This window comes from Manacus candei, unplaced genomic scaffold, assembly GCF_025592945.1.
Source record: "Manacus candei isolate 608988 ecotype Guabito, Panama unplaced genomic scaffold, ASM2559294v1 h1tg000023l, whole genome shotgun sequence".
NCBI classification, from domain to species: domain Eukaryota; kingdom Metazoa; phylum Chordata; class Aves; order Passeriformes; family Pipridae; genus Manacus; species Manacus candei.
In genome coordinates, this window is record NW_026138071.1 from 24,186,766 (window position 1) to 24,209,187 (window position 22,422).

General features: G+C 42.8%; 1 protein-coding gene across 3 annotated transcripts in view; it reads right to left on the reverse strand.

The window, feature by feature from the left end:
- SPAG16 (sperm associated antigen 16) overlaps positions 1–22,422 on the reverse strand; it is a 377,720-nt gene that overhangs the window by 2,646 nt on the left and 352,652 nt on the right. Inside the window, exon 17 of one of the 3 annotated variants that reach the window (XM_051786772.1) lies at positions 576–1,167. The exons of 1 other annotated variant lie outside the window; for it this stretch is intronic. In XM_051786772.1, coding sequence (XP_051642732.1) covers positions 922–1,167 — 246 coding nt within the window. In that variant the 3' untranslated portion in view covers positions 576–921. Of the gene's footprint in view, positions 1–575; positions 1,168–22,422 lie in introns of those variants that run through there. One more of the 3 variants, XM_051786773.1, reaches the window with a different exon arrangement.

The window sequence follows — 22,422 nt, forward strand, 5'->3', positions numbered from 1 at the left end:
GCTCCAGCTTTGCCACGGCGGGGGAAGGGGGGGAGCGAGCGCGGGTTAGGCGGGAGGCAGGCGGGGGAGGGCGGGCGGAGGAGCCCCGCGCCCGGCGGGCGGGCAGCCCCCGCTCCCCTCCGGGGACTCCCCAGGCCGGGGGCCGGGCATTCCAGCGCCGCGCAGCTCCCTGCCCGCTCTTATTACAATTAATTTTTTCTTTTGGGGGGAGGGAGGAGAAGAAAGAGGGAAGAGCAGGGAACAAAAAACCCCCCAAAATAATACAGGGCGGGGCGCCCCCGCCCCAGCCGCTGCCCCGCCCGCCGCCAGCTGGGGCGACGGCGCTCGGCTCCCCTCAGAGCCGCCGGCTCCCCCCTCAGATCCAGTGGCTCCCTTCAGATCCGCCGCCCTGGGCTCCCCTCAGCCGGGCTCCCCTTAGCCCGGAGCCCCCAAGATCCACCGGCTCCCCCGTCACCGCCGCCGGCTTCAGGCGGGTTCCCCCAGGCCCGTCGGCTCCCTCAGATCCACTGACTCCCCTCAGATCCGCCGGCTGGGACTCCCCTCAGCCCGGCTCCCCTCAGGCGGTCTCCCCTCAGCCCCTCCGCGATCCCCAGCTCCGGCTCACGCCGCTGCCCCGGCGGTGTCCGGGAAAACATCCCCAATGGCCGCATTATGGAAACTTCGCCTCATCTTCCCACAGGCGGCTGCGCTGGGGAAGGGGCGCCTCGGCTCCCGTGTCTCGTGCTGTGCCACATTAAAAATCAATCTCCTTGCAATTCGGCTGCGCTGTCATTAGGCGTCATTGTAAAGCTGTTTCTCCAGAAACCACCAAAGGAGAGACTCTTGGCGTTGGGGGAAAACGCGGGGCCAACAGAAAGAGGGAGAAACCGGGGGGGTTTATTTGGATAAAACGCCGAATAACGCTCCGTTTGGGCGCAGACATTAACGACGAGCCGGCGAGCCCGCAGCGCGGTGCTGCCCCGGCCTTCTCCCGCAGCGCCGAGCGAGGGAGCGCTCACGTCCAGAGGCAGAGCCTGCCGTCGGCGCCCGCGGACAGCAGGAGCCGCGGGCCGTGGAAGCGCAGGCAGCGCACGGCGCCGCCCGGGCCCAGCAGCGCCGAGAGCTGCCCCGCGTCCCGCCGCAGCACCCGCACCGAGCCGTCGCTGCTGCCCAGGGCCACCACGCCACCTGCAAGGCAGAGCAAAGGCATCGAGGTTGGCAAAGGCCGCGCAAGAGAGCGGCGCTCAAGTTCTGAGGTCGTGGTTTTAAAGACACACCCCCCCCGCCAACGTGTACTCCTGTTGGACGGATCAATAACAGTGAGATTGGATTTTGCTGCGATGAAGTGAATCTGGAGACCCCGGTGTTCTCCTCATTAGGAGCACGGCTGTTTTACTTATATTTGGACACAGTTATTCAAGCCCAGATTCTGACACACAGACTGAGCACCAGAGAAGTAGATGCTCTTCTGATACCTGGAGGTATCAACATCAGACATGCTTTTAATCCTGCTTTTCTTGTACCACTGTTAGACATGAAGATGCGAGTTTTCAGCTGAATTTCCAGGTCAGGCTCTAACTGAACTAAGGGTCTTGCTCCCTTATATCCTTATGGAAAAACCCGACGATAATTACATTGTTAGTATCAAATTGGGTCTAACTATAGGAAAAAAATAAAAGAAAACCTCAAAAAGGTTCTAAGGAGTTCCCAGTTTCCATGTGTTTATTTACGAACCAAACTCAGTTTTCATCACTCTTAAAGAAGCAGAATTTGTTTATAAGTTTATTATCTTCATCCTTAAATAAAAGCAGAGGTAACAGCTGGTGATATGTTTGAAGCACCTCTTACTTACCTAGCCCCCTGATAAAGATTCTCTCCTTTAAAAATGAACTATAATAATCATGAGTTTCACGTACCAAAAAAAAAAAAAAAAAAAGGGGAGATCAATACACTCATTTTACAGCTGATGTGGCCCTACCAACAATAGGATCACTCTACTGCCAGCCATGATCTTGGTCAAACACCTTTTTCTATTAGGAGCAAGTTCAATATACCCTCTAAATGATTACAGCTTTTTATGTATCAAGATTTGCTCTCTGAAAGCAGACAGCACTAGCAGAAGAATAATTAATACGGACACTGACAAAGTCAGTCTGGCACCAAGGTCATAATTTTGGGGAAGATTATGAAAAACAGGAGATATTTTGCTATTTTCAGTCATTCAGGTTATTCACCAAGTGGCCAATGGGAACATACTGCCCAACAGAAGTGAGTATGGAGGAATCTCTCCCAGTTTTAACAATATGGGAACCATAGGGCCTTGGGTGTGCCTGTGTGATGAACAGTTTATCCAGGGAATATCCTGTCCCTCCATTCAAACTAAGTCATAACAATGATGTTCTCTGCTCTGCCCATGAAGATCTGATGGCTTCATTTCTCCATTTATCAAAGGAAACACGTAGCCTAAAACACCTTAAAAATGCACCAAGATTATTTAACCACAAGTCATGCTCGGTGTGGTCATGGATATGTGAACGGGAACTAGGAAGTAGAGCTAACCATGATAAATATGCCCTATTTGCAAACCTTTGTAACTACCCGACTTCTTCAGCTAGAACAAAGCCTGACACAGCAAAGATCTGTAGGATGGATTAGAGTGTCCAAAGCAGCAGATGTGAATATTTATTATAAACTCTCCTCCAGCAAGTCTTTGCTGACAGAAGCATTGCATATGGATTTCACTTACAGCCAGACTCTCCAGGCAGTTGCTGGATGACTTCTCTAGGAGCCAAACAAATGCCATTTCAGCTGGAGCCCTGACACCACAACAGCTGGGCAGGGGGTTAACGTCACTCTCAGCTGCTCAAACAACTTACGAACCCACTTGTCACAAAAAGAGAGGGACAGGAAGGAGAAAAGATTTGGGCAGCTGCACTTCCCTTCCAGAAAGTAAGGGCAGGACAGAGTGACAACTAAGACAGCAGCTTAGGCTTCTCAGTCACCCCCCGGGTTGGCAGCAGGGCAGGAGCAGACCCCAACTCTGCATTTTTCTGAATTCTTTTTAGATAAGTCATATGCCTGAAGCCAAACAATAGCACTCTCATCCCACCAGTATTCTGACAGTACTGGGAATGGACAAAACCAATGGGAAAACAGAGAGAGTAAAAACCAATTGGCTAGAAGGTGCAGTAGTAACCTGCACCTACCTCCAACGCGAGTACTCGCTGGGGAAAGGATTGAGATGCACAAGGCAGCCCTGGTGGAGAATGACTTTTTTCATGTGAATTTTTGTTCCCTCAGTTGTGATTTGTTGCTACCGTTGACCACGAGTACAGCTACTTCCTTGCTCAGCAGCAGCAGGATCCACAGGCAAATGCAAGCAAAAGGGGAGGGGAATGCACAAAATGAGAACATCTCATTTCCGTCACCCTTTATGTCAACCCTGATCTACAGGCTCATAACAATTCGCTCATTATAATGTAAATTTACTCCCTCCTTCCTTCCAAAAGGAGATGTTTTGCTTTGGAAAGAGGGAACAAATTGTGTTTTATTGCTCTTTCAAAATGTTCTCCAATTAGGAAAGCAAACAAAAACTACTACATAATTGTCATGCAAAGCTCTTTTTTAATGAAGGATACTTACTTGTCACTAACAAAGGCACTTTGATATAACACTCACAGGAATATAAAAGCCTGAAGATAAATTTTTCCTCATACATTTGACCCAACTGTCAGGTGGGGCTGGTTTGTGCAAACTCACTGAACTCAGCAGTTAGGCTGATTTGAATTGAGATGGACAGTTTCTGCTTAGAAGACACAAAGCCTCCAAAGCTTCTGACCTGTAGATCTCACAGCCTCCAGGTCTCCAGCTCATGGAGAAGCTGCTCTGGATCTGCTGATGCACCTCCCACATGGGCAACACGGGGAGCTAAACCCACGCTTTGCTCTGGCCAGTCCTAAACTCAGCCTTCCTCAACCTGGGAGACAGGAGTGATGACAAAGCACATTGCCACGACAAAGAGAGCCTACAGTAGCAGCCTTTGTGCCAATTACAGCTGATTTGCTGTTGCCCATTGCTAGAACACAGGTACTAATTTTTCTGATGTACCCCTATTATGTCCTTAGAATAACATAAGCTCTGACCATCTGGCCACTTGCTTCAAAAAGGATGCACTGAGTTAGAAAAGGTAAAGAAAGGTAGCAAAGGCAATTAAGAGTACAAACAACTTCTGTGCAAGGAATCATTAAGAGGGATGACAGCTTAGCCCAGAAAAAACCCTATTTGTGCACTAAAATGTACTTGGCTGATGGTGCTTTCTCCATGTGCGAGCCTCAGGCTTCACAGTGAGCCCGTGATACCGCTGCTGTTTCACTCCCTGGGGACCCACAGAGAAATCTGGAGCTGAGGCAGGTCCCACCTTACCCCCAGGTGATGGTGAAACAGGGTTTTTGTGAAAACGCTCCTCTGAATCCTGTCTGACGTGGGAGCTGGGAGGCAGCCACAGGAGCTGAGAGGAGCAGCACTGAGGGGGACATGGAGTCTCTGAACCCTCCACCTTTCTCCTTGGACTGGCTTGTCTCTGAGGAATCAGTGCCCTTCTGCTCCCTGTCTCTCCCCAGAACTGGACTAAGCTGCTGCTGGAGGTTTCCCAGTGTCCTGCAGGGAAGAGCTCTGTTCCTGGTCTCATGTGGTGCCTTCACCAGGCTGCCATTTCCAGACTGGCAACACTCTTGGGTTTAGGCATTGATTAATTACAAATGCAGTGCTGTTGTTTGGGCTGAAATACATTTGTACTTAAAACAATAAAAATCACTAACTTCCTTCTAGATGAACAATTCCTGCTACTTAAACCATACCCCTATGTTGTTTTCAGACCAGAACTGAACCCTAAAAATCATTTAGTACCTCAGAAGAGATACTAACATTTTAGTGTGGTTTTTTTTGGTTGGTTGGTTGTGTTTGTTTGGTTTTACCTTTAAGACAGGTATCCAACTTTGGAGAATGGGGTCATTAAAATGAATTATCTTTTTATGGAAATCCATCCCTGTAAATTCTCCAAAGACACATAACGTTATGGGCTTGAGCAAAGCCATAACCAAAAATTGTCAAAAGCAGGAGTCTGGCAAAAAAAAAAAAAGAAAAAAAGAAGTAATTTTCCTGGAGTCTCCACACTGACCTAAACTTGACCTTAAAAGCCAAGTTACTGCATTCAGTGAAGCTCAGTTGGGTTAGATATAAGTAAGCAACATGCTTTTTCTCATCTGCAAGGAACTTTGCATACCTGTGCTGCTGTGCAAATCCTAATGAACCAAAGCACTCCTGTGAATACAGTATGAAATCCACCTCCTAATGTGAACTGGTGAATAAATTTAAAATAGTGCTGGTGTGTTGAAGCAATCTAATTTGTTACTGCATTTCTTCAGAAGACAGAACTAGACAAGATTAATTTGCTGGGTTGATGGCTCCAAATTACTTGGGGTAGAGGGAACAAAACCTGTAGTTGTCAAAAGACAGTTTGACAATTTATATTTTGTAAGAGCCTAACAGAAATTACAGCCATGATTATTGTCTTTTTTGTACAATGAATTTTGAGTGAGACCTTGCCAAGACCGCACTAAGCACTGCTTTACATGCTCAAACAGCTGGAAACAGTGTCATATTTGAACAGACCACCACCACTCCTCCTCACTGGCAAGTGCTTTATAGACACATTGAAGCACTAAACTATTCTTCAGGCAAATTAATTTACAAATTATGTAACATTCCATTATCTAATATTCTGAACGTTCCTGTTTTAGCAGACAAGTACTTAATGTTTCTAAAATAGTCTAGCATCTCAAATGTTAATAAAATAGTATTGTAACAAAAGTCACAAACTCCACAGCTGTCTGTAGCTGAGACATTCATACTGATAACTAGCACTGTTTGCCAGCTCCAACTAATTTTTTTCCAAAGTCTCAGCAAACAATGTGAGCTCTTCTGCTCACACACAGAGCAGAACAAGGACAGTGACAGATCGAAAACTCTCCTCTCTGTCCCAGCAGCTCTTACTCCCAGAGCAAATGGATCAGTCGAGGTGCAGGAATTGGACAGTTCCTTCTAATAAAAGTACAGTGGCTGCTTTAGACTTCCTTTTAAATAATTCAGACATGGTAACTTTCCCAGTTTAAAAAATACTTGCACTGCCTAACTGTAACCAAGGCATTCATCTTCACAGACAAACCCAGTTACTTCTTGTTTCATTAAAAATATAACCTTGTGTGGATTTAAGAGATTCTGTTTATCATAACTGCATAGAGAAGCTTGAGACCATTCTTGATGGCAGAGATGAAATAACATATCAAAGAAAGAAAGCAAGAAAAGCTTTGATCAATAGGGAAATGGTTTTTATACACATCAGAACCAATTTAAAGAATTCTCTAGGATCAATTTAGATAGACAGAAATGCTTCTCAGCATTTATTACCTGTGGAGGGAATATTGATCCCATCCATTGATTTCTCCTACGAATGTAGAGCAGCATCTGGTTTTGTTGTGTAGGGTTTTTTTCCCGAAGATGCCCCAAAGTGGAAAGTATCAAGAAACTACTTATATTTTAAGGATTTACATTAATGGTTCAACCAATGTCATTACTCAGAACTTTTAAACTCTGTTCAAGAATAGTTAGAATGTAATTTAGCTTAGTTTTGGCCCATAACTGTTAGTCAATGGAATTTATTTTAAGAGACGGGTATTTTTTGAACCTTACTTACCAAAGGCTACTAATTCATTACACAACACATTGTATCAAACCTATTTTCTTTTGTGTTCCCTTTTAAATAGTAATGCCTCTTCCTCTGATAAGGTTATAAATTGCACAGCCCTAATGGATTCCATTCCCTCTGAATTAAGATCTTTTCTCATTATTGGAGCTACAACCATTTGCATCATCATGATGATCACTCAACCTCGAGTCTCCTAGGAACGGGGCACCTCTCAGGGGAGGTGTAAAAGGCAAAAAAACCCAGTTCCTGCCTTGAATAACCTGCACTATAATGAAAAAACAACTAACCACAACAAGGAATACAGCAGATAGATCAGACTGGACAAGGCTACAGACAATTATAAACTTAAATATCCATGATCACACTGCCTGCTGTGTTATGGCAGCAGGAGAGGACTTGGATTTGGAGTTTTGCCCATGCACTGCACCACGTAGAGGTGCCAGGACCCCCCCATACCAAGGCTGTTGAGGTGCACAGAGCACACCAAGAGCAGCACGACTGTCCTGGTGCAGCCCAGCCTGGACACAGCGTGGGGCTGTGGGGCCTCCAGCTCCTGAGTCAGCATTGCCTGTGCTGGGGAGAAATGCAAACTGGGTGGGCTTGGATCCTCACCTGGACATGGAAGGAAAGCACTGAGGTGCTTTACTGATACAATGACTATTTCTCATACACTACCTTTTGCTTAGGAATGCACTTCTTCGACATTGCTGTAAGTCCTCCATTCTCAAATGTGAGTAAAACCTCCTAAATATTCCTCTCTTGGAGATTATGGTGATCCCCTCCTCCCTTTGCCCTCACACTATGTTTATTTAGATCTTCCATGGGAAAGGGCGTAGAAGAATAATCTTGAGCAGGTTGTAATTTACTTGCAGCAGTTCACTAAATATGCTCAGTAACGGAGACCAAAAGGCAAGCTGGGAAAGACAGCAGCAGTCCAAGAATCTGCTGATACAGGTGTTTAATATACTGGTACCAAAATAAAATCCTTTTGTCATTCTCTCTAGTGACTTTAGAAGTATTTAAATAGACATAGATTTGGTGAAGTGTATTAGGGAAAATTAGCTCATCTCACTTGTGACTCAGCTTCTGTGTGTGAAGTCACTCAATTCAGTGCAGTCATGTGCTTAGATGGCGGCAGGATCACAAACACATCCATTATTGCACTAATGAGTTACAGCACCAGGTCTTAAAATGAGCAAATTCCCTTTTGCTTGTCTTTTAGCAGTACACTAACAGGCAGACCTCTTAAAGAGAAAGGCAGCTTTTTAGGCTGAGTAGGAACATTGAGTGCAGGTCTCCTAGACCCAAGTACTAGGAGAAGGTAATAACGGGAAAGTAAGTGCAGAGAAGTTTCTTAGACAAACTATTCAATACACATTTACAAAGGTGGAAAGTGATTCCCCTGGAACACAGAAAATCTCAAATTACCCAGGCAATGTGTTAACAGAAATTCAATTGGCATCTTTAAAAATCTGCAAGGAGAGATTTGGCCTGGGTGATAAATGAGTGTGCAGCAGGATGTGGCCTTACACATTTCCCTCAGAAGGGTAAAGGTGTGGAGTAATGTTTGAGCAATGGAAAAAGAGCACTTCCCTTAAGTTCTTACTGTGTGGAAAATGTGACCTAGATGAAGGGGCATTATTCCTGGAGCTTAAACAGATCTCAGAACTCAACAAATCCTTTTTCAAGCAAGAAATCACCAGAAAGTTACTCAGAGCAAAGAAAGCACTTATCTGATAGAAGAAAATCCTTTATATAAAAAAACTTAAAGCCCTTTTATAAGGATTTCTAGACCCAGACCATTAGTGTGAAGCTCCCTTTCAGCTGGACTTGAGCTTGTTTATATTACATTTTAGTTGGTCTTTTGGTAACATTTTGGATTTTTAAAGTAGTTTCAAAAGAAAGCAGAAAGTATTAAAGCAGAAACTTTTGGAGCAGAGGCTTCAAGATGTCAAAACCTTTCTGAATGTCTTAATAACGCATGCTTAAATATATATTCAGAATATATTAAAAATAATATATTGGGAATAAAAGGGAAACTTCTGTCAAGGACTGGATTTTTTTATGAAAATTGCTACCAAAGAAGAATATTTTCTGCATATAATAGGAAGGCATTTGTCTAGTTTTCAGAGTTACCTAGAATATCTGTGTGTGGGCACGCATGTAGGTCTATGTTTCCAAGTCAATGTACCTTGAATTAAAAGACAGATGAGGACCAAGACATTCTGGCAGAAATCCCTGGACTGATACAACGTGTGGGACCTCAGTCCCACTGCGCTGTTCCGAAATCAAACATCCCAAAAGGCAGCATTTGGTTTTTGCATGCCCACTACCAGGGAAGGTGTGAGTGACACTGTGTCACTGGGGAGCTGCCTGGAGCCCGGCAGAGCAATAACTTGCTGGCTGAGAAACTCCCGAGGTGACATCAGTAATGGTGTTGCTGTAGTTGTGCTTGTGCTGCCCAGGGCAACAACATGACAAAAATGTCACATTTTAAGAAAGCAATGGAGTAAAAGAGTAAAGATCAGTATCACCTGATGCTCTTCAAAAAGGAATAAATCACCATAAAATTATCTGCAGAGGTTGCCAAGCTGAAGCTCTGCTTGCAAGGAAACTTTCTGAATGACTTTTTATGTGATGGCAAATGCTCCAGAGCATGGTTAAGGTTCACATTAAAATCTTGTTCTGAAGAACAAGTTCTTCTCTTCTGTTAAACTTACATATTGGAAGTAGCATATCAAGTGCAGTAGTACATGTAATATTATCTCCATAACACATTAGCTGTTTTCTTGGGTGTTTCAACAGCTACGCTTATGTTAAATAAAAATTTTCATTAAGAAAAATAAAACTTACTGATGGGATAACTTAGAAAAATTAAGTCACAGCAAAACTGCTGTCACCACAAATTGAAAATTATTCTAGTTTTTGCTACAAGTGAAGTCCCTGAATACAGATTTGGGTGCTTTCCTCTGAACTTCCTCCTTGACTGCAGCTGTATGTGTTTTAGGCATCAGGATGCCTCACTTTTAAGAATTCAGTGAAGTTGAGCAGTGTATAAAAAAAAGAAAAATTCCAGGTATGCAGGAACATATCTCTGACTAATGGAAACACTGTTTTAAAAGCATTCAGAGAATAGAAGATAACCTTTGTATGAACACTCTGTTCCTTCTCCTTTCCTCATTCCCTACTTTCAGATGCCTGCAGTCATTCAGTTAAAGCCTCCCTGATCCTCCTTCCTCTCTCAACCGATAAGATGGATATGCTTGTGTTACAGAAGATGAGACCAGGATGTGAACAGTGATTTATTTTTCCCTTGGACAGCATATGCATCATCCTTTCCATTAACTCCAAAGGAGTGACCAGATGTGTAATCGCTTTTTGACAGGGAGTGGGATTCATCTCATCTAACCTTGCCATCCCACAGCGGAAACCGAGCTGAGCAGGGACTTCATCCAGGCTCCTCCTGCAGCTCCAAGGGAGAAAAACTCCCTTTCCAGGGGAACTCACCTGCATCTCTGAGACAGTGATCCCAGGAGAGGGGCTGGGCACTGACAGAGGGACCCTGCACAGCTCGTTCTCAGTCGGCTGAGGCAGGGTGAGAAAAAATCCCCCCCAAAACTCGCAAACAGGCACCTCAAAGAAATTTTCAAAGGCAATTCCCTCATTTGCACTGCTGGCAGATGTGTAAACCAGAGCTTCTGAAAACGTAACTAGGCACCTGCATCCATCTCCAGGTGCTTAAATACCACCAAAAGTCAGACTTACATAGGCAATGACCTCTATTAAACCCAAGTGTTAATCATTTGGTGCAACTCTCGTGCTGTGGCAACAATCCATAATTTCAGTAGCGTTTGATAGCAAAGCAGATTGTGTGCATCGTCAACATTTTGTAACCCTATTAACTCTGAGATAATGGACTTGTCTCTGCTATATTTCTAAGCTTATTGAAATGGACTGTAATTAGCACTTTCTTTTCTTATACAAATCTCTTGACCCTCAGAGCCAGTTCTTACACCACAGCTAATAACCACTGCTGGTGATCAAAGCCAGAGATGGAGGTGGACACAGACAAAGGGTTTGCCTACACAGCCCTGGAAGCCAAACTTCAGTTTACTTGCAGAGTCATAAAAAGTACTACTTCAGAGAAAAAGCACTTCTGAGGAAAAGTAACATTTATTTTGCTTTAGCTCAAAATGTTCTGCTTAAGTGTTTTACCTCTGAACATGAGAGGTTTACCTCTGAAAGAGAGGTTTCGTGCCCTTATGAGCCCAGAGCAGAACCTCTGGGTGAACACCACGGATTCTGAATGCTTTTTGCACTCATCTGTCTTTCCTAGTAAATAAGATCAGGAAACACTTCTGTTTTGCCCTTAAAGATCTGTTGTTGTTATCATTATTATTTCAAGCTTAGAGGCTGATCTAATGTAAAGTGGATTCTGGTTTTTGTCAAGTCCTTCACTACCCAACGCTTCCTGGAGAGGGAGGCTGATGTGGGGCTGGTTAAAGCCCTGCTGAGGTGGCTGGGAAAGCTGGGAAAGGTGGCTTGTGCTGTGTGTGCCTCCAGCTTAGCCCGAGTTACCTTCCTGACTTTGCTGTGCCCCATCTATTGCAGCTGTTTGGGCATTTTCTGTGGCGACTGGAAAGAGATGAGTGGGATAAAATATGCCTTGCAGGTCCCCACTTTCCTTTCATTCCATGACTCCCTTGAACAAATTATCTCATTTTTAGGAAGCCAAATCTCAAACATCAGCTCTAACAACTCTTATGGTTTTTTTTATTTTTGTCTGTTTATAAACTTACCAGGATAAAAAAATCAGAGGTTTTTAATTGTAATCAATGCAGCTTTCAGATGTTTTCTACACTATGGCAATAATATAAGTGAAACAGAGCATTGCAGAATGACTTTTATCTTTCTTCCACATTACAACTAAATAGTATTTTACCATGGTAGTAAAAACAGACAGACACACACACAGGAAGACTCTGAAAACAAAACAAAACAAGCAGAAAACTTGGCTTAATAAAATCTTCTCAAAGTAAAAGCTCAAAGAGGCTGCCTTTAACATGAGCATGTTATTGTCAACAGTGGCATCTCTGTTCAGCTTGTTCCCTTAACTAAGCATTCCTATTACTGTCATTCCTTGGGTTGTCATATTCACTGCCTTGACAGCACAAACACTATGCTGTAAAATCTGTCAAAGAGGCCAGTTGATTTCCTACATCTTCTGACACTTGCAGGTCTTTAATATCAGGCTGTCAGAACACCTAAGAGAAAGGCAGGTGCTTCCCCGTTCAGGGCTGTTACTGTGTTACCATCACACATACTTTAATCATTAGCCTCATACTACTGTGAAATCCTGACTTCTGTGTCCTTGGAGTCCCAAGCTAGAACATGCTGCTGGCATAAATCTATCGAAGAGGTTAGCTGGCTCACTTACCCATGGAGTGCTATCTGTAAAATGAAGCCTTTATGTTTTACAAAGCCTATATAGTGTTTTTTAAACTTTCTTCTGTGACTTCTTTTTTTTTTTTTTTTTTTTTTTATTTTTTTTTTGGAGAGAGGAGCTGTAGTAGGTGTAACAATTACTCAGTGACAGGCGTAGGTGAAACTCAGCTGCTTAAAATAAACCTCTCTGTGCCGGGACCCTTTTGTCTCTAGGTGTACTCATGGAGCAGATGAGCTCAGTGGGCAGTAAGTTTTCTTTAATACAAAACTTTGATTCACTATTAAAATGAAACTGAGAGAAGAAGAACAAGAGTAAATCAGACCAGAACAGCCGCTGGCCTTTAAATGCTCATGTTCTCACAGGGAAGAGAGCATCTGTAATCCTGCTCCTGCTTTGCTGTTGTCCCCCACTGAGAGTGAACAAACTAGTTCCTGGACCAACAGTTATCCTGGAATTGGCATTTTTTAATCTCTCCTGTTCTAGCATTACACTCGGATTAAAAAAAAAATAAATTCAAAGCTGTTAGAAGAGATTTTATAGCCCCCAGATCAGGGTGCTGCCCTGAGATACAGCAGTCTCTGCTACTACTAACAGTCAAATGGATCCCACAGTGTGACACGGTGCCACAGAAGCCACACGTCTGTGGCTTTAGGAAACCCCTTTCCAAGAACAAAGAGTGTGATAAGCAAAGCACATACTTCCAGGTGGTGTGAGTCAGGTAAGCCACCATAGGTGGATGTTTATGTAGGTTTAAGTGACTGTATTGATGTTCCAAGAGTTTCTGTTCACAGAGAAGAGAACAAAAATTTAGGTCTTTAGTGCTTTAATTGCCAAAGAACATTTGCTGCAGGAACCTAATAACTTTTATATGCACGAATCCATGAACACCCCACAAGTGCATTAGCAGAGAATCAACAGAGTTGTGGCTGAGGCAGAGGTAGGATGAGTTTGGAGATCAGTTCCAATAACAGCCTTGCTCCCTGCCAGCACAGTTCCAATCATTTCCCCGGGTCTCAGCTCCCCACTGCGATAGAAACCCACAGCACTGCTTTGTCCAGCAAATCTCCTTAGGCCAACTGGCTGGTAACTCTTACAGCTTGTCCAGTGGAGCCTCTGGGCATTATTAAAAAATCATAAATCATCATGGAATGGTTTGGGCTGGGAGGGACCTTAAAGATCACCTAATTCCTGCTGGAAGTCATCAGCAGATCTGGCTCTGTGTGCACATCAACTGAACCAGGGAGGTACCTCAGTGTCACCCCCCGGGGCCGCCCCGCGCCTGCCGCTGCCAAAGTGCTCTCCCCTCTCCTCAGGGGAAGGCTGAACACGGGCAGGGAATGTGGCCTGGCTGCCAGTGCTCCCTGCAAGGAATGCTGTGTCTGTCACAACGGCACTTATGACACTGAACCTCTGGATAGCATCCAATAAAAATCTATGGGGAGGTAATGGGACGTAGCTGCAGAGCATTTAAAAGGAATCCTGAGTTAATATAGCTCTGATGGTTCCAGGTATACATGAAATATCTTGTAATACTACAGCTAAGTGATAGTTAAATAAACAACAGAGGTAATTGTGGGATACATTAGAGGCTCTGCAGATTTATGGCACCTTGAAGGCAGCTTGTTGCAGAGCTCCCTGCCAAGGTTTTCAGCAGGGTTAACGCTCTTGACTCCTGTGCTTTCAGTGTCTGAAAGATATGAATTGTTTTTCACTCGCTGTCCTGGACTGACTGGTACATTGCTGCTTTTATTCACAGCCAGAAAATACTTTAATTCCTTATGGATTATTCATCCCTCGCCTGAGAAGCCAGCATAGGTCAGGTCTGACTGAGTTTGTTTCAGACCCTGCAGACCAGCTGCTCTTTCAGGCCTAAGTCCACGACGAGTAACAGCTTCCAAAATTAAAATGCCCTTCTAGACCCAAGTAGTTTCTCATATATTAGATTAAGATATAAAATGTCCCCTGAACTGTGTTCCATTTCCTTGAACTTGCCATTTGCAATACTACTGATTGCTTAGAGATGTTGGTTGCTCTTTTCTGTGCTCATAGAGCCAGTTACACACAAAAATTATGGAGACAGGGCTTTGTAAGTCCAATCCATCCCTTTCCTAGGACTGCATAAGCATGGGTAGTTTAAATTATTTTCATTTAAATCCAGGTTTCCAGAGCAACCCTGTCAAATAGAGGCATCCACCTTTCATTTGCTGGATGACTTCAGCTAATATTTAGGCTGTCATGGTCCCCTCCCCTAAAGAGGGAAGACTGCAGTCTCCTCCACCACTGTATTATCTTTTCTCATTGCTTTTATATTTTGGCAAACTCACGGTGATAGGAGGTAATTCTAGCTTGTAAGATCTGAGAAGAACTGAATGCAAATCCCAATGCATATCTTTCATATCTAAATATGTAATTTTCTGCAACCTTCCTGTCTCCTCCTGGTTTACTCAAAAAAAGCTCGTGAATACCTCAGTGTTCTTGCTTTCTTTGGAAATGTACGATGTTCCCTAATAGTTGTTTTCCTTCTCCAGCAATAATTTTCCTTCTTCCTGTACTGAAGCTCTACATCTACCTGCAGATTTGTTCTCAGCTTATCCTGGTTCTTCTACATCCTCTTCCTCTTCTACATCAGTCCAGTTCTTTACTCCACACTCCTTATTCTTCATTTTGTCACCTATGCCTAAAGTGGTCCCTTTGCAAGCCATGGTTTCCAGGTACCCCCCCGTCCTTCAGGGACCCAGCCCCACACAAAACCTGCTCCTTTCCTGTCACATTTCCAACTTGAACCATTGGTTTGCATTTTTTTTTGGTTTGTGAGTTACATATTCTTCTGATAATTTCTAAATGAAACCTTTGTCATTTAGCTTTGTAACCAGCATATCAATGCAACCAGGCTCCTGTAACTCATGGATTACTAAATCACCTAAATGACTATTCTGAGAGGACAAAAAATGACGGTACAGAAAACCACTTACAAATTCCATTCCTCCATTCAAATTTTAAATGCTTTCTGTATTATTCTTAATTAGGAAGTGGCTTATTAATACTGTACTGACAGAGTCATATGAGAAATTACAGGAACTAACCTGAGCTATTACAATGCACAATTTTCACTGTTAGAACACAAGTCTTGCTCTTGCAGTGTCACGTGTTTTGGGCCAGCACAGACCCAGCACCTGCCCAAGAAAAGCTTTGGCTATACAGGGTTATCAGCCACCTCTCACCAGAGAAACCTCAGCCTTTGTCTTTCTCCTTCGTCTGTACACAAAGCCTCCAAACATTCTTCTCAGGTAAACAACGAGGGATGATCTCAGGGCAGAATCCCAGGATCCTATTTTATGTAGAAGGAAGCTGTGGGTTAGGTTGTGTTCCTCCACATTGGGAAAACTTCTGAAGCCTTCGAGTAAAAGCTGCAAACTGATGTAGCTCCATTAAATTACATTTGTTTTAAATGAGGCTCACATCTGGTTCTAGATTTTCTCAAAAGTTCGAGATGCTCAGGATTGAGGTTCTGTTTGCAGCACTACTGAAAGGAAAAACCAGGTTCTACTTTCATACCCAAACTCTCTCCAAGTCCCATATAAATATGTATATTTTTATATTTGTATATTTATTTGTATTATTTACATTTATTTGTGGGTTTTGTGTATTTACATTTATATATATATATATATATATATATATGTTTGATTCAGATTCAACTCCTGATTTCCTTATGCAGTACTGATACATTTGCCAGGAAGTTGGTTTGGTTTCACAAGAGCTTTAGCAGCATCACCAAAGCAACCATGCCAGGCTGCATAAATGAAATTTCAACAAGTACTTCTGAACAGAACCTCTTCCCAAAATTGTTTTTCTGTAATTGAAAAATGTCTTTCAAATGGAACCACTTAGCATAGCTCTGAACTGTATCCAGGATGGTCATAAACTGCTGCTCACAGGCTAAGGGCCAAGATTTTAACTTCAGATATAAATGCAGTAGCAGATGCAAATACTGCTAACGCTGAAATGTGTGCTGATGAGCTCAGTTTTAAAGGGTTTGTGTCTTTGTTCTCATTTTTGCTTGTAAAATCAAGGAATGTGATAAAAGCAGAGCTCAGATGAAATACTCTTTGGGAAAACTCATAATGAAAACTCTCTCCAGCCGAGGCTTATGGTCTGCCTCAATCTTATAATCCAAGGAGCTTGTAATGGAGACTTCTCCAGGCTCCCTTATTCTTTATGAGCAATAAACAGGTCAAGAGCCTCAGTTTCAGCTTCAGTTCCTTCCATCCAAACATGCCAGATACACACAATGTCATTACTTCTTCCCCGACATCTCCAGTGAATTGCATTTAACTTCTCCCTGTACCCCTCTCGATGGCCTCCCCTCCCAACTGCAACAATTCAAACTTCTCTCTCCAAAGCCATCTCATTCCTTTAGTTGTTTTGCCCCCTTCATTCCACCTGTTTAGCTTTGCATGTCTCATTTCCCTGAGTCACCCAGCAGGTTTTGCACCCAACAGTTCCACAACTCAAATAACTTTTTGACACTTTCTTCAAGAACACAGAAGACTCGAACAAGACCGATCGAAACCACTGATGTCAAACTTCCTCCATCAGAAAGCTGTTCACCACAGTTCCTTCTCCTTCATCAAAGGCACTTTGCTTTTTAACATTCTTCATGCTTTTGGTACTGGCTGTTGGGAAAACAGCCTTTCGTGGGACTTACAGCAAATTCAGAAACCTGAAGAGGCCCACACGGCAGATGACTTAACAAGTAGAAGACAGAAATGTGTCAGCAATAAGCCAAGAAGGCAAGAGAGAGGAGAAAAATGCCTCATATTGTATCAACCTGTTCATTCTTGTTTCTCCCCAAAATCAAGACCACACCTCTATAGGCAGCAACTGTCCCACCCCTTTTACCTTCACTACATCCTCATTATACGAATACAACTCAGGCTTCCACAATGACTTAAGGCACCAAAGTCTCAGCTTCTGCTGAAAGCAAACTGTGAAGTGGCATCCAGCCCTCAGTTCTGTTTCTGGATAACACCCCTGGTGCACTAAGAACTGCCCCAATGCCATTGCACAAGCGATGCTTTCTCAGAAAGCTTCTGTATTTACTGCAGCTGTTCCTGAGCTAGTATGTCTGGGACAATAAGGATGAGAATTCCAGCAGACAGATGATAATGACTAGAAATAATTTGATATTATCTGTTTCTCTATCACTGCTGGTGGAATATTTTGTTTCTTACAAATCTGGTTTTGGCTCACAATAAATCATGGGTAAATTACTGATTAAATCTGAGTCTTAAAGACATGACTAGTAATAACTAGTATGAGAAAATCTTTTAACTCTTAGAATCTACTGATTAACATATAATTCATGTTATTCTTTTTATTGTTCGAAATACAGTTTAATTTAAAGATAATCTTCTAATCCACTGTATTAAAAAGCAATTATGGCAAGAGTGCATTAACTATGAATCCCTTGCACATCTCAGAGATACAACAGTTTCAGGACTCTATTAGAACACACTCATGTGGAGGTGACTGAACAACTGGGGAGGGCATCAGTTAATCCCCTTAATTATTTAATGCAACAGGATTTAATTTGCTAATGAAATTCAGGAAGTTGTTGGATCCTGGGAACACGCTGGCTCACACACACCCACCCCAGCACTCGCTGTCCTGCCCATACTCCTCCCTTCTTTGCAGCCTGGGGTGCTGAGCTGGTTGTGTGCAGCAGCAGTACTGAGAAGGGCTTTCCAGGAACCTTTTTTGTGGAATTTAGAAACTGGGATGCGTGAGGAAGAAACAGCATCTGTAATCAAGCACAGCACCACAAAGCTGCCACAGGCATCTCTGGCCTGTATGAGATACACTGATACTTTTAGGGAAATCCAGAATCCTTAAGTCTGAAGTTTTAGACAAAAGTGTAGAATCCTCTCCAAATTAAAGAAATCAGGAAGAAAGAAAAGAGAAGCCCACACAGATAGAACTTCATTGTTTTGGATGCTAAAGAGAGATTCTACTTAAAAATTAAAATCACATTTCCCCTTAATACTGAATATCAATAATTTAAATACTTAAGTCAGCGAAAATGGTTGAGTATTGGATCTGCACGAACAGAAGTCAATGGCACATTCAGGATTAGAACCTGAGTCTGTTTCCCAGAACATCTCCTTTTGAAATTCTCTTTGTGCTGCATGGATCAGTTCCCATCACTCTGGCTGCCTCAATAGGAGGTGTGCAGAAAGACTTTGATTCCACTGAGAGGCCCGGGTATATCACAAATTAGTAGCATCCTCCACTGCCTGTATATGCAATTCATATACCTGTTTGTCTTCTGCACAACTGTATTCCAATCTTAATTTCATTAGTAACTTGTACTGTGTTTGGATTAATTATTAAATGAAAATTGATATAATTCTATATGGCAGAGATGAAAAGCTTGCCAAAGAAGAAGTATAATTCCCTTGTTGAGGTATTGTACTCGCTGCCTCTTCCAAGTGTATTATGAATCAACACGTGCTCAACTGAAGTTCTTCACCTGTATCTCAGGTAACACAATGTCCCTGTTTTGCTATCTTCAAGCTGCAAGCTTTAGGTGGTCTGAAAACAGATTATGGCCCCAGTGGTTTTATATTATTTATTGATATTAGCTGTATCTTGCTAATCCACCCTATGGAAAGAGAGAAGCTTCCCTATTTCAAAGTCAGATTTACCTGGAGAGCTGATTTTTCATTGTTTAAAAGCCTGGCCTAAGTTTGAAATATGACAATAGTTAAAAGAAATCCAGTCTGAGTAGATTTGTTCATGTGTACTAATGATTGTTCCTTAAACTTGAGCTCACTGTGATTTCATAGCAAAGGCAAGCATAGAAACCTGAAATCATTTCAAATTAACCTGGTTTTATCTGGACTTGTTCTTTCACTTGTGAAAGAAAAATATATGGAGCATAGGAAAAAAATAAGATAAACCTTGGTTAAGTCATTCGAGGCTACACGGGAGCTGGGCTGCTAACAGCAGCTAGAGTGGCCAGGATGGGATGGGGGAAATCCCACACTGGATAAAACCAGGGGCATCTTGGTGGGTGTCCCACAACACTGTGGCTATGGAAACTGTTGGTACCAAACAATGTAAGGAAGAATTAAGCAAATATACAAAAAAAAAAAAAAAAGACAAGGCTATAATGAGCATTTGATATGGGTTAAGATGAGATGGGACAGCACTTAGAGGCAGTTGTGAGGCACAGAGTACTGCAGAGGGGGTGCAGCCAACAGGAGTGGCTGGCTGGATGTAGGAGAGAGGCAAAGTGAGGAAGATCATTCCAGAAGACATCTATGTACAAGTGTGCCCAGAGACTGCTGGTTCTGCCAGAATTCAAAGCTATTACCTGGCTAGTGCAGAGGTTTTGATTCCAGCAGCAAGGATGAACAAGTGCTAGCTCTTCACACAGCTGGAATGTCACAGGGAAAGAAAGAAGAAAGACAGAAGAAAGGTCCAAAATGACAGTCATCCGGAATCACCCACGGGGGGTAGGGGGCTGGAAATCCTCCAGAGATGATGGATAATTCCCACTGCCTGAGATTTCTGGAGTGGAATGAGAAACTGCATTTCTGCTGATAGATACTAGGCATTAGAAAAGTAGCTAAGCAGAATTAGAAGTGAGTTAGGAAAAAAGGCTTCCCATGTAAGCACAGCAATACCCTGAGATGAACCATGAATGGTTTGTCATATGTTCTTGCCATCACTTCACGATTCAGCATTCCCATTTCCCTCGCGTCTACTCTGTGATTTCAAGACAAAACAAAGCTAAGACAATATTGTGAGCACACCCAGCTTGCTTACAGAACAAAGGTTTTCTCATCCTGTTTGTAGGTGGCTGAACTTGATGAGCTGCATTTCCACTGCCCAGTTTGCACAGTCTGGGGCCAACCTGGATGTTTTTAAGTAAGAGTTACTCATTTAGCAGGAACAGGTAATTCACTGACTGGCTGAACTGTTCAGACAAACTCCCTGCACTATCAAAGCTTTTGCTTCTTATACGCTTATGCAGCTTATCTGTTACTCTTAGAAATGCACACCTAGAATCCTTCCCTGCATTCTCACCTCTGGCTGGATTCAAAAATTATCAGAGGCAAAATACCAGGATCATCGAGTCCTGAAAGTCATCTCTCTCTGTTTCCACTACTGTTAAGCTCCAGATTTCTGATCTTAGAGACCTGAAGGAGAACAAATACATGTTCTGTATTTGATTTATTTCTGTGTTATTAAATCTTGTTTGTGCTTCACCCAGGTACAAGCAACACTGTGAACTTATTTCATGCCACAATGGATCATGTCATCAAGTCATTATTCCCATTGGAAACACTGCAGAGTTGCTTGCAGGCTTGGGAGCATATGATATTCCCAACTGCAGATCCTGTGATGGGAATGAAATTCATAGTAAGTTGGTAATTACATCTGGTCCTATACTGTGAAGATACAGGTGCTCAGAGACAAGCACGTCAATACTCTGTGTTTATATTTTTGCAAGATAGGAGGAATTCAATTTTATTCAGCTATTTCCCAGTGACTGTTGGCAACTATGTATCAGCAGAACTTTTTTCACTTTTTATTTTAAAGATAAATTGCTTGGTGCACTATCAAGGATACTTAGAATTTAAGAATAGAACCTATTAGGCTGTCACTCTTCCAGAGACACAGACCTTGAAGAGTCTGAAGAAGTAGTCTTTATGTGACAGCATAATAAGGATGTCAGGCCCCCTCCCTCCTCCCCCAATCTTCTTGAACGACATTTTCCCCAGCAGGGAAAATTAATACACTTCAAAAGTTATAATGTGCCGGAAAACATACATCAGCCATCAGCATGATTTTCTAAAATGAAGCAGTGTGGAAACCACATTCTTAATCAACTTCCATAAACCAGCTCTCTTCCTTTTGCTTAAAAAAACCAAAACAAAATATAAAAAGAAGTGCTTCATAATGCTTTCACTGTTTAGCATTAGGTTTGCTAGTGAAGTGTGGAATATTTTCCTTCTTATGTTATTAAATTTCAAAGACACACTCCTTAGGGCTTGTCTTAAGTCTGTCATCTGTGCTGCAAGTGAAGACTCTTAACACTTGGCCAGCTCCATCCCTCCCCTTGGATCCCACCAGCAGATCAATCAGAATGGCAGCCCCTCTCCTCCCTGCCAGAAGGGTTTGTGTTTCCCCACGGCTGAGCTGGCTTTTGTCACCTTTTGTCACCGCTGCGAGTGCCGGCACTGCTGAGCGAGGGAGGGGCACACACGGGGGTCCCTCCTCAGCGCCGCGGGAAGAGGCGTTTGGTCACAGCAAACAGTGGCTGGGGCCTCACCGAGGATGGGAAACAGAGGATTTTACTAAAGCAACATTATAAGAGGGGGAAAGAGAGGAGAACAAATAGAGAGAAAATGGAGATGAATGTAAGAGGGAAATGACAAAGGATTAATGAATATGAATCAAGAAAATATGTCAACAGGAAAAGCAAACGTGCTAGAAAAATAAATGGAGATAAGAGGAAACAATGTGAAACAAACCCGGCAGATTCAACTATAAAATAAAAATCAATCTCATTATTGATGTTCTCCTCCCTGCCAGTACCTCTTATACATTTTTCTAGGTGTGTGCAGAGAGCTCTATTTAAAGTATTGTCAGTGGGAAAGAAGACAAACAGGAGTTCAGGGATAAAAGTATATGACTTCCTGACTTGCTGCAGGTGGGAAGCTTTACTTTCTGGTACTTCTGAGAACCTCAGTAGAAGTTCAAGGTACAGAGCAAGCTGAAAACAAGTGTCCTTGACCATGATTCATGTCAATAAAAAGGGAACATATTCAAAGCCTTTAGATGTTTGTGTCACTGACCTGCCTGTGGTCAGGGAAATATTAAGACTCTACATAGCAAACTAGTTCCCTTATTACCATCAGGCACATGATGGAGAATGAGAAATGAGTTAAGAAATCCATAAACAATATTTGAGTCCAGATTATAGCTGGGACACGCCATGAAAGAGCTGAACTCAAGTTGTGAGTCTTGCAAGTGAAATGGGAAGGTCTAGAACGGTGTTAAAATAAATAACTCAAAGCTGAGCTTACAATGTCCCAGAGCCAAAACAAGACAACAGCAGCATCTTTAAAATCCCACTGACTGAACAGAGGGGTGAAGCTTCTCCGTATTTCAGAAGAACTGGGCAGTCCTGAGGAAAACAAACGCTGGCTTTGCATCCTGT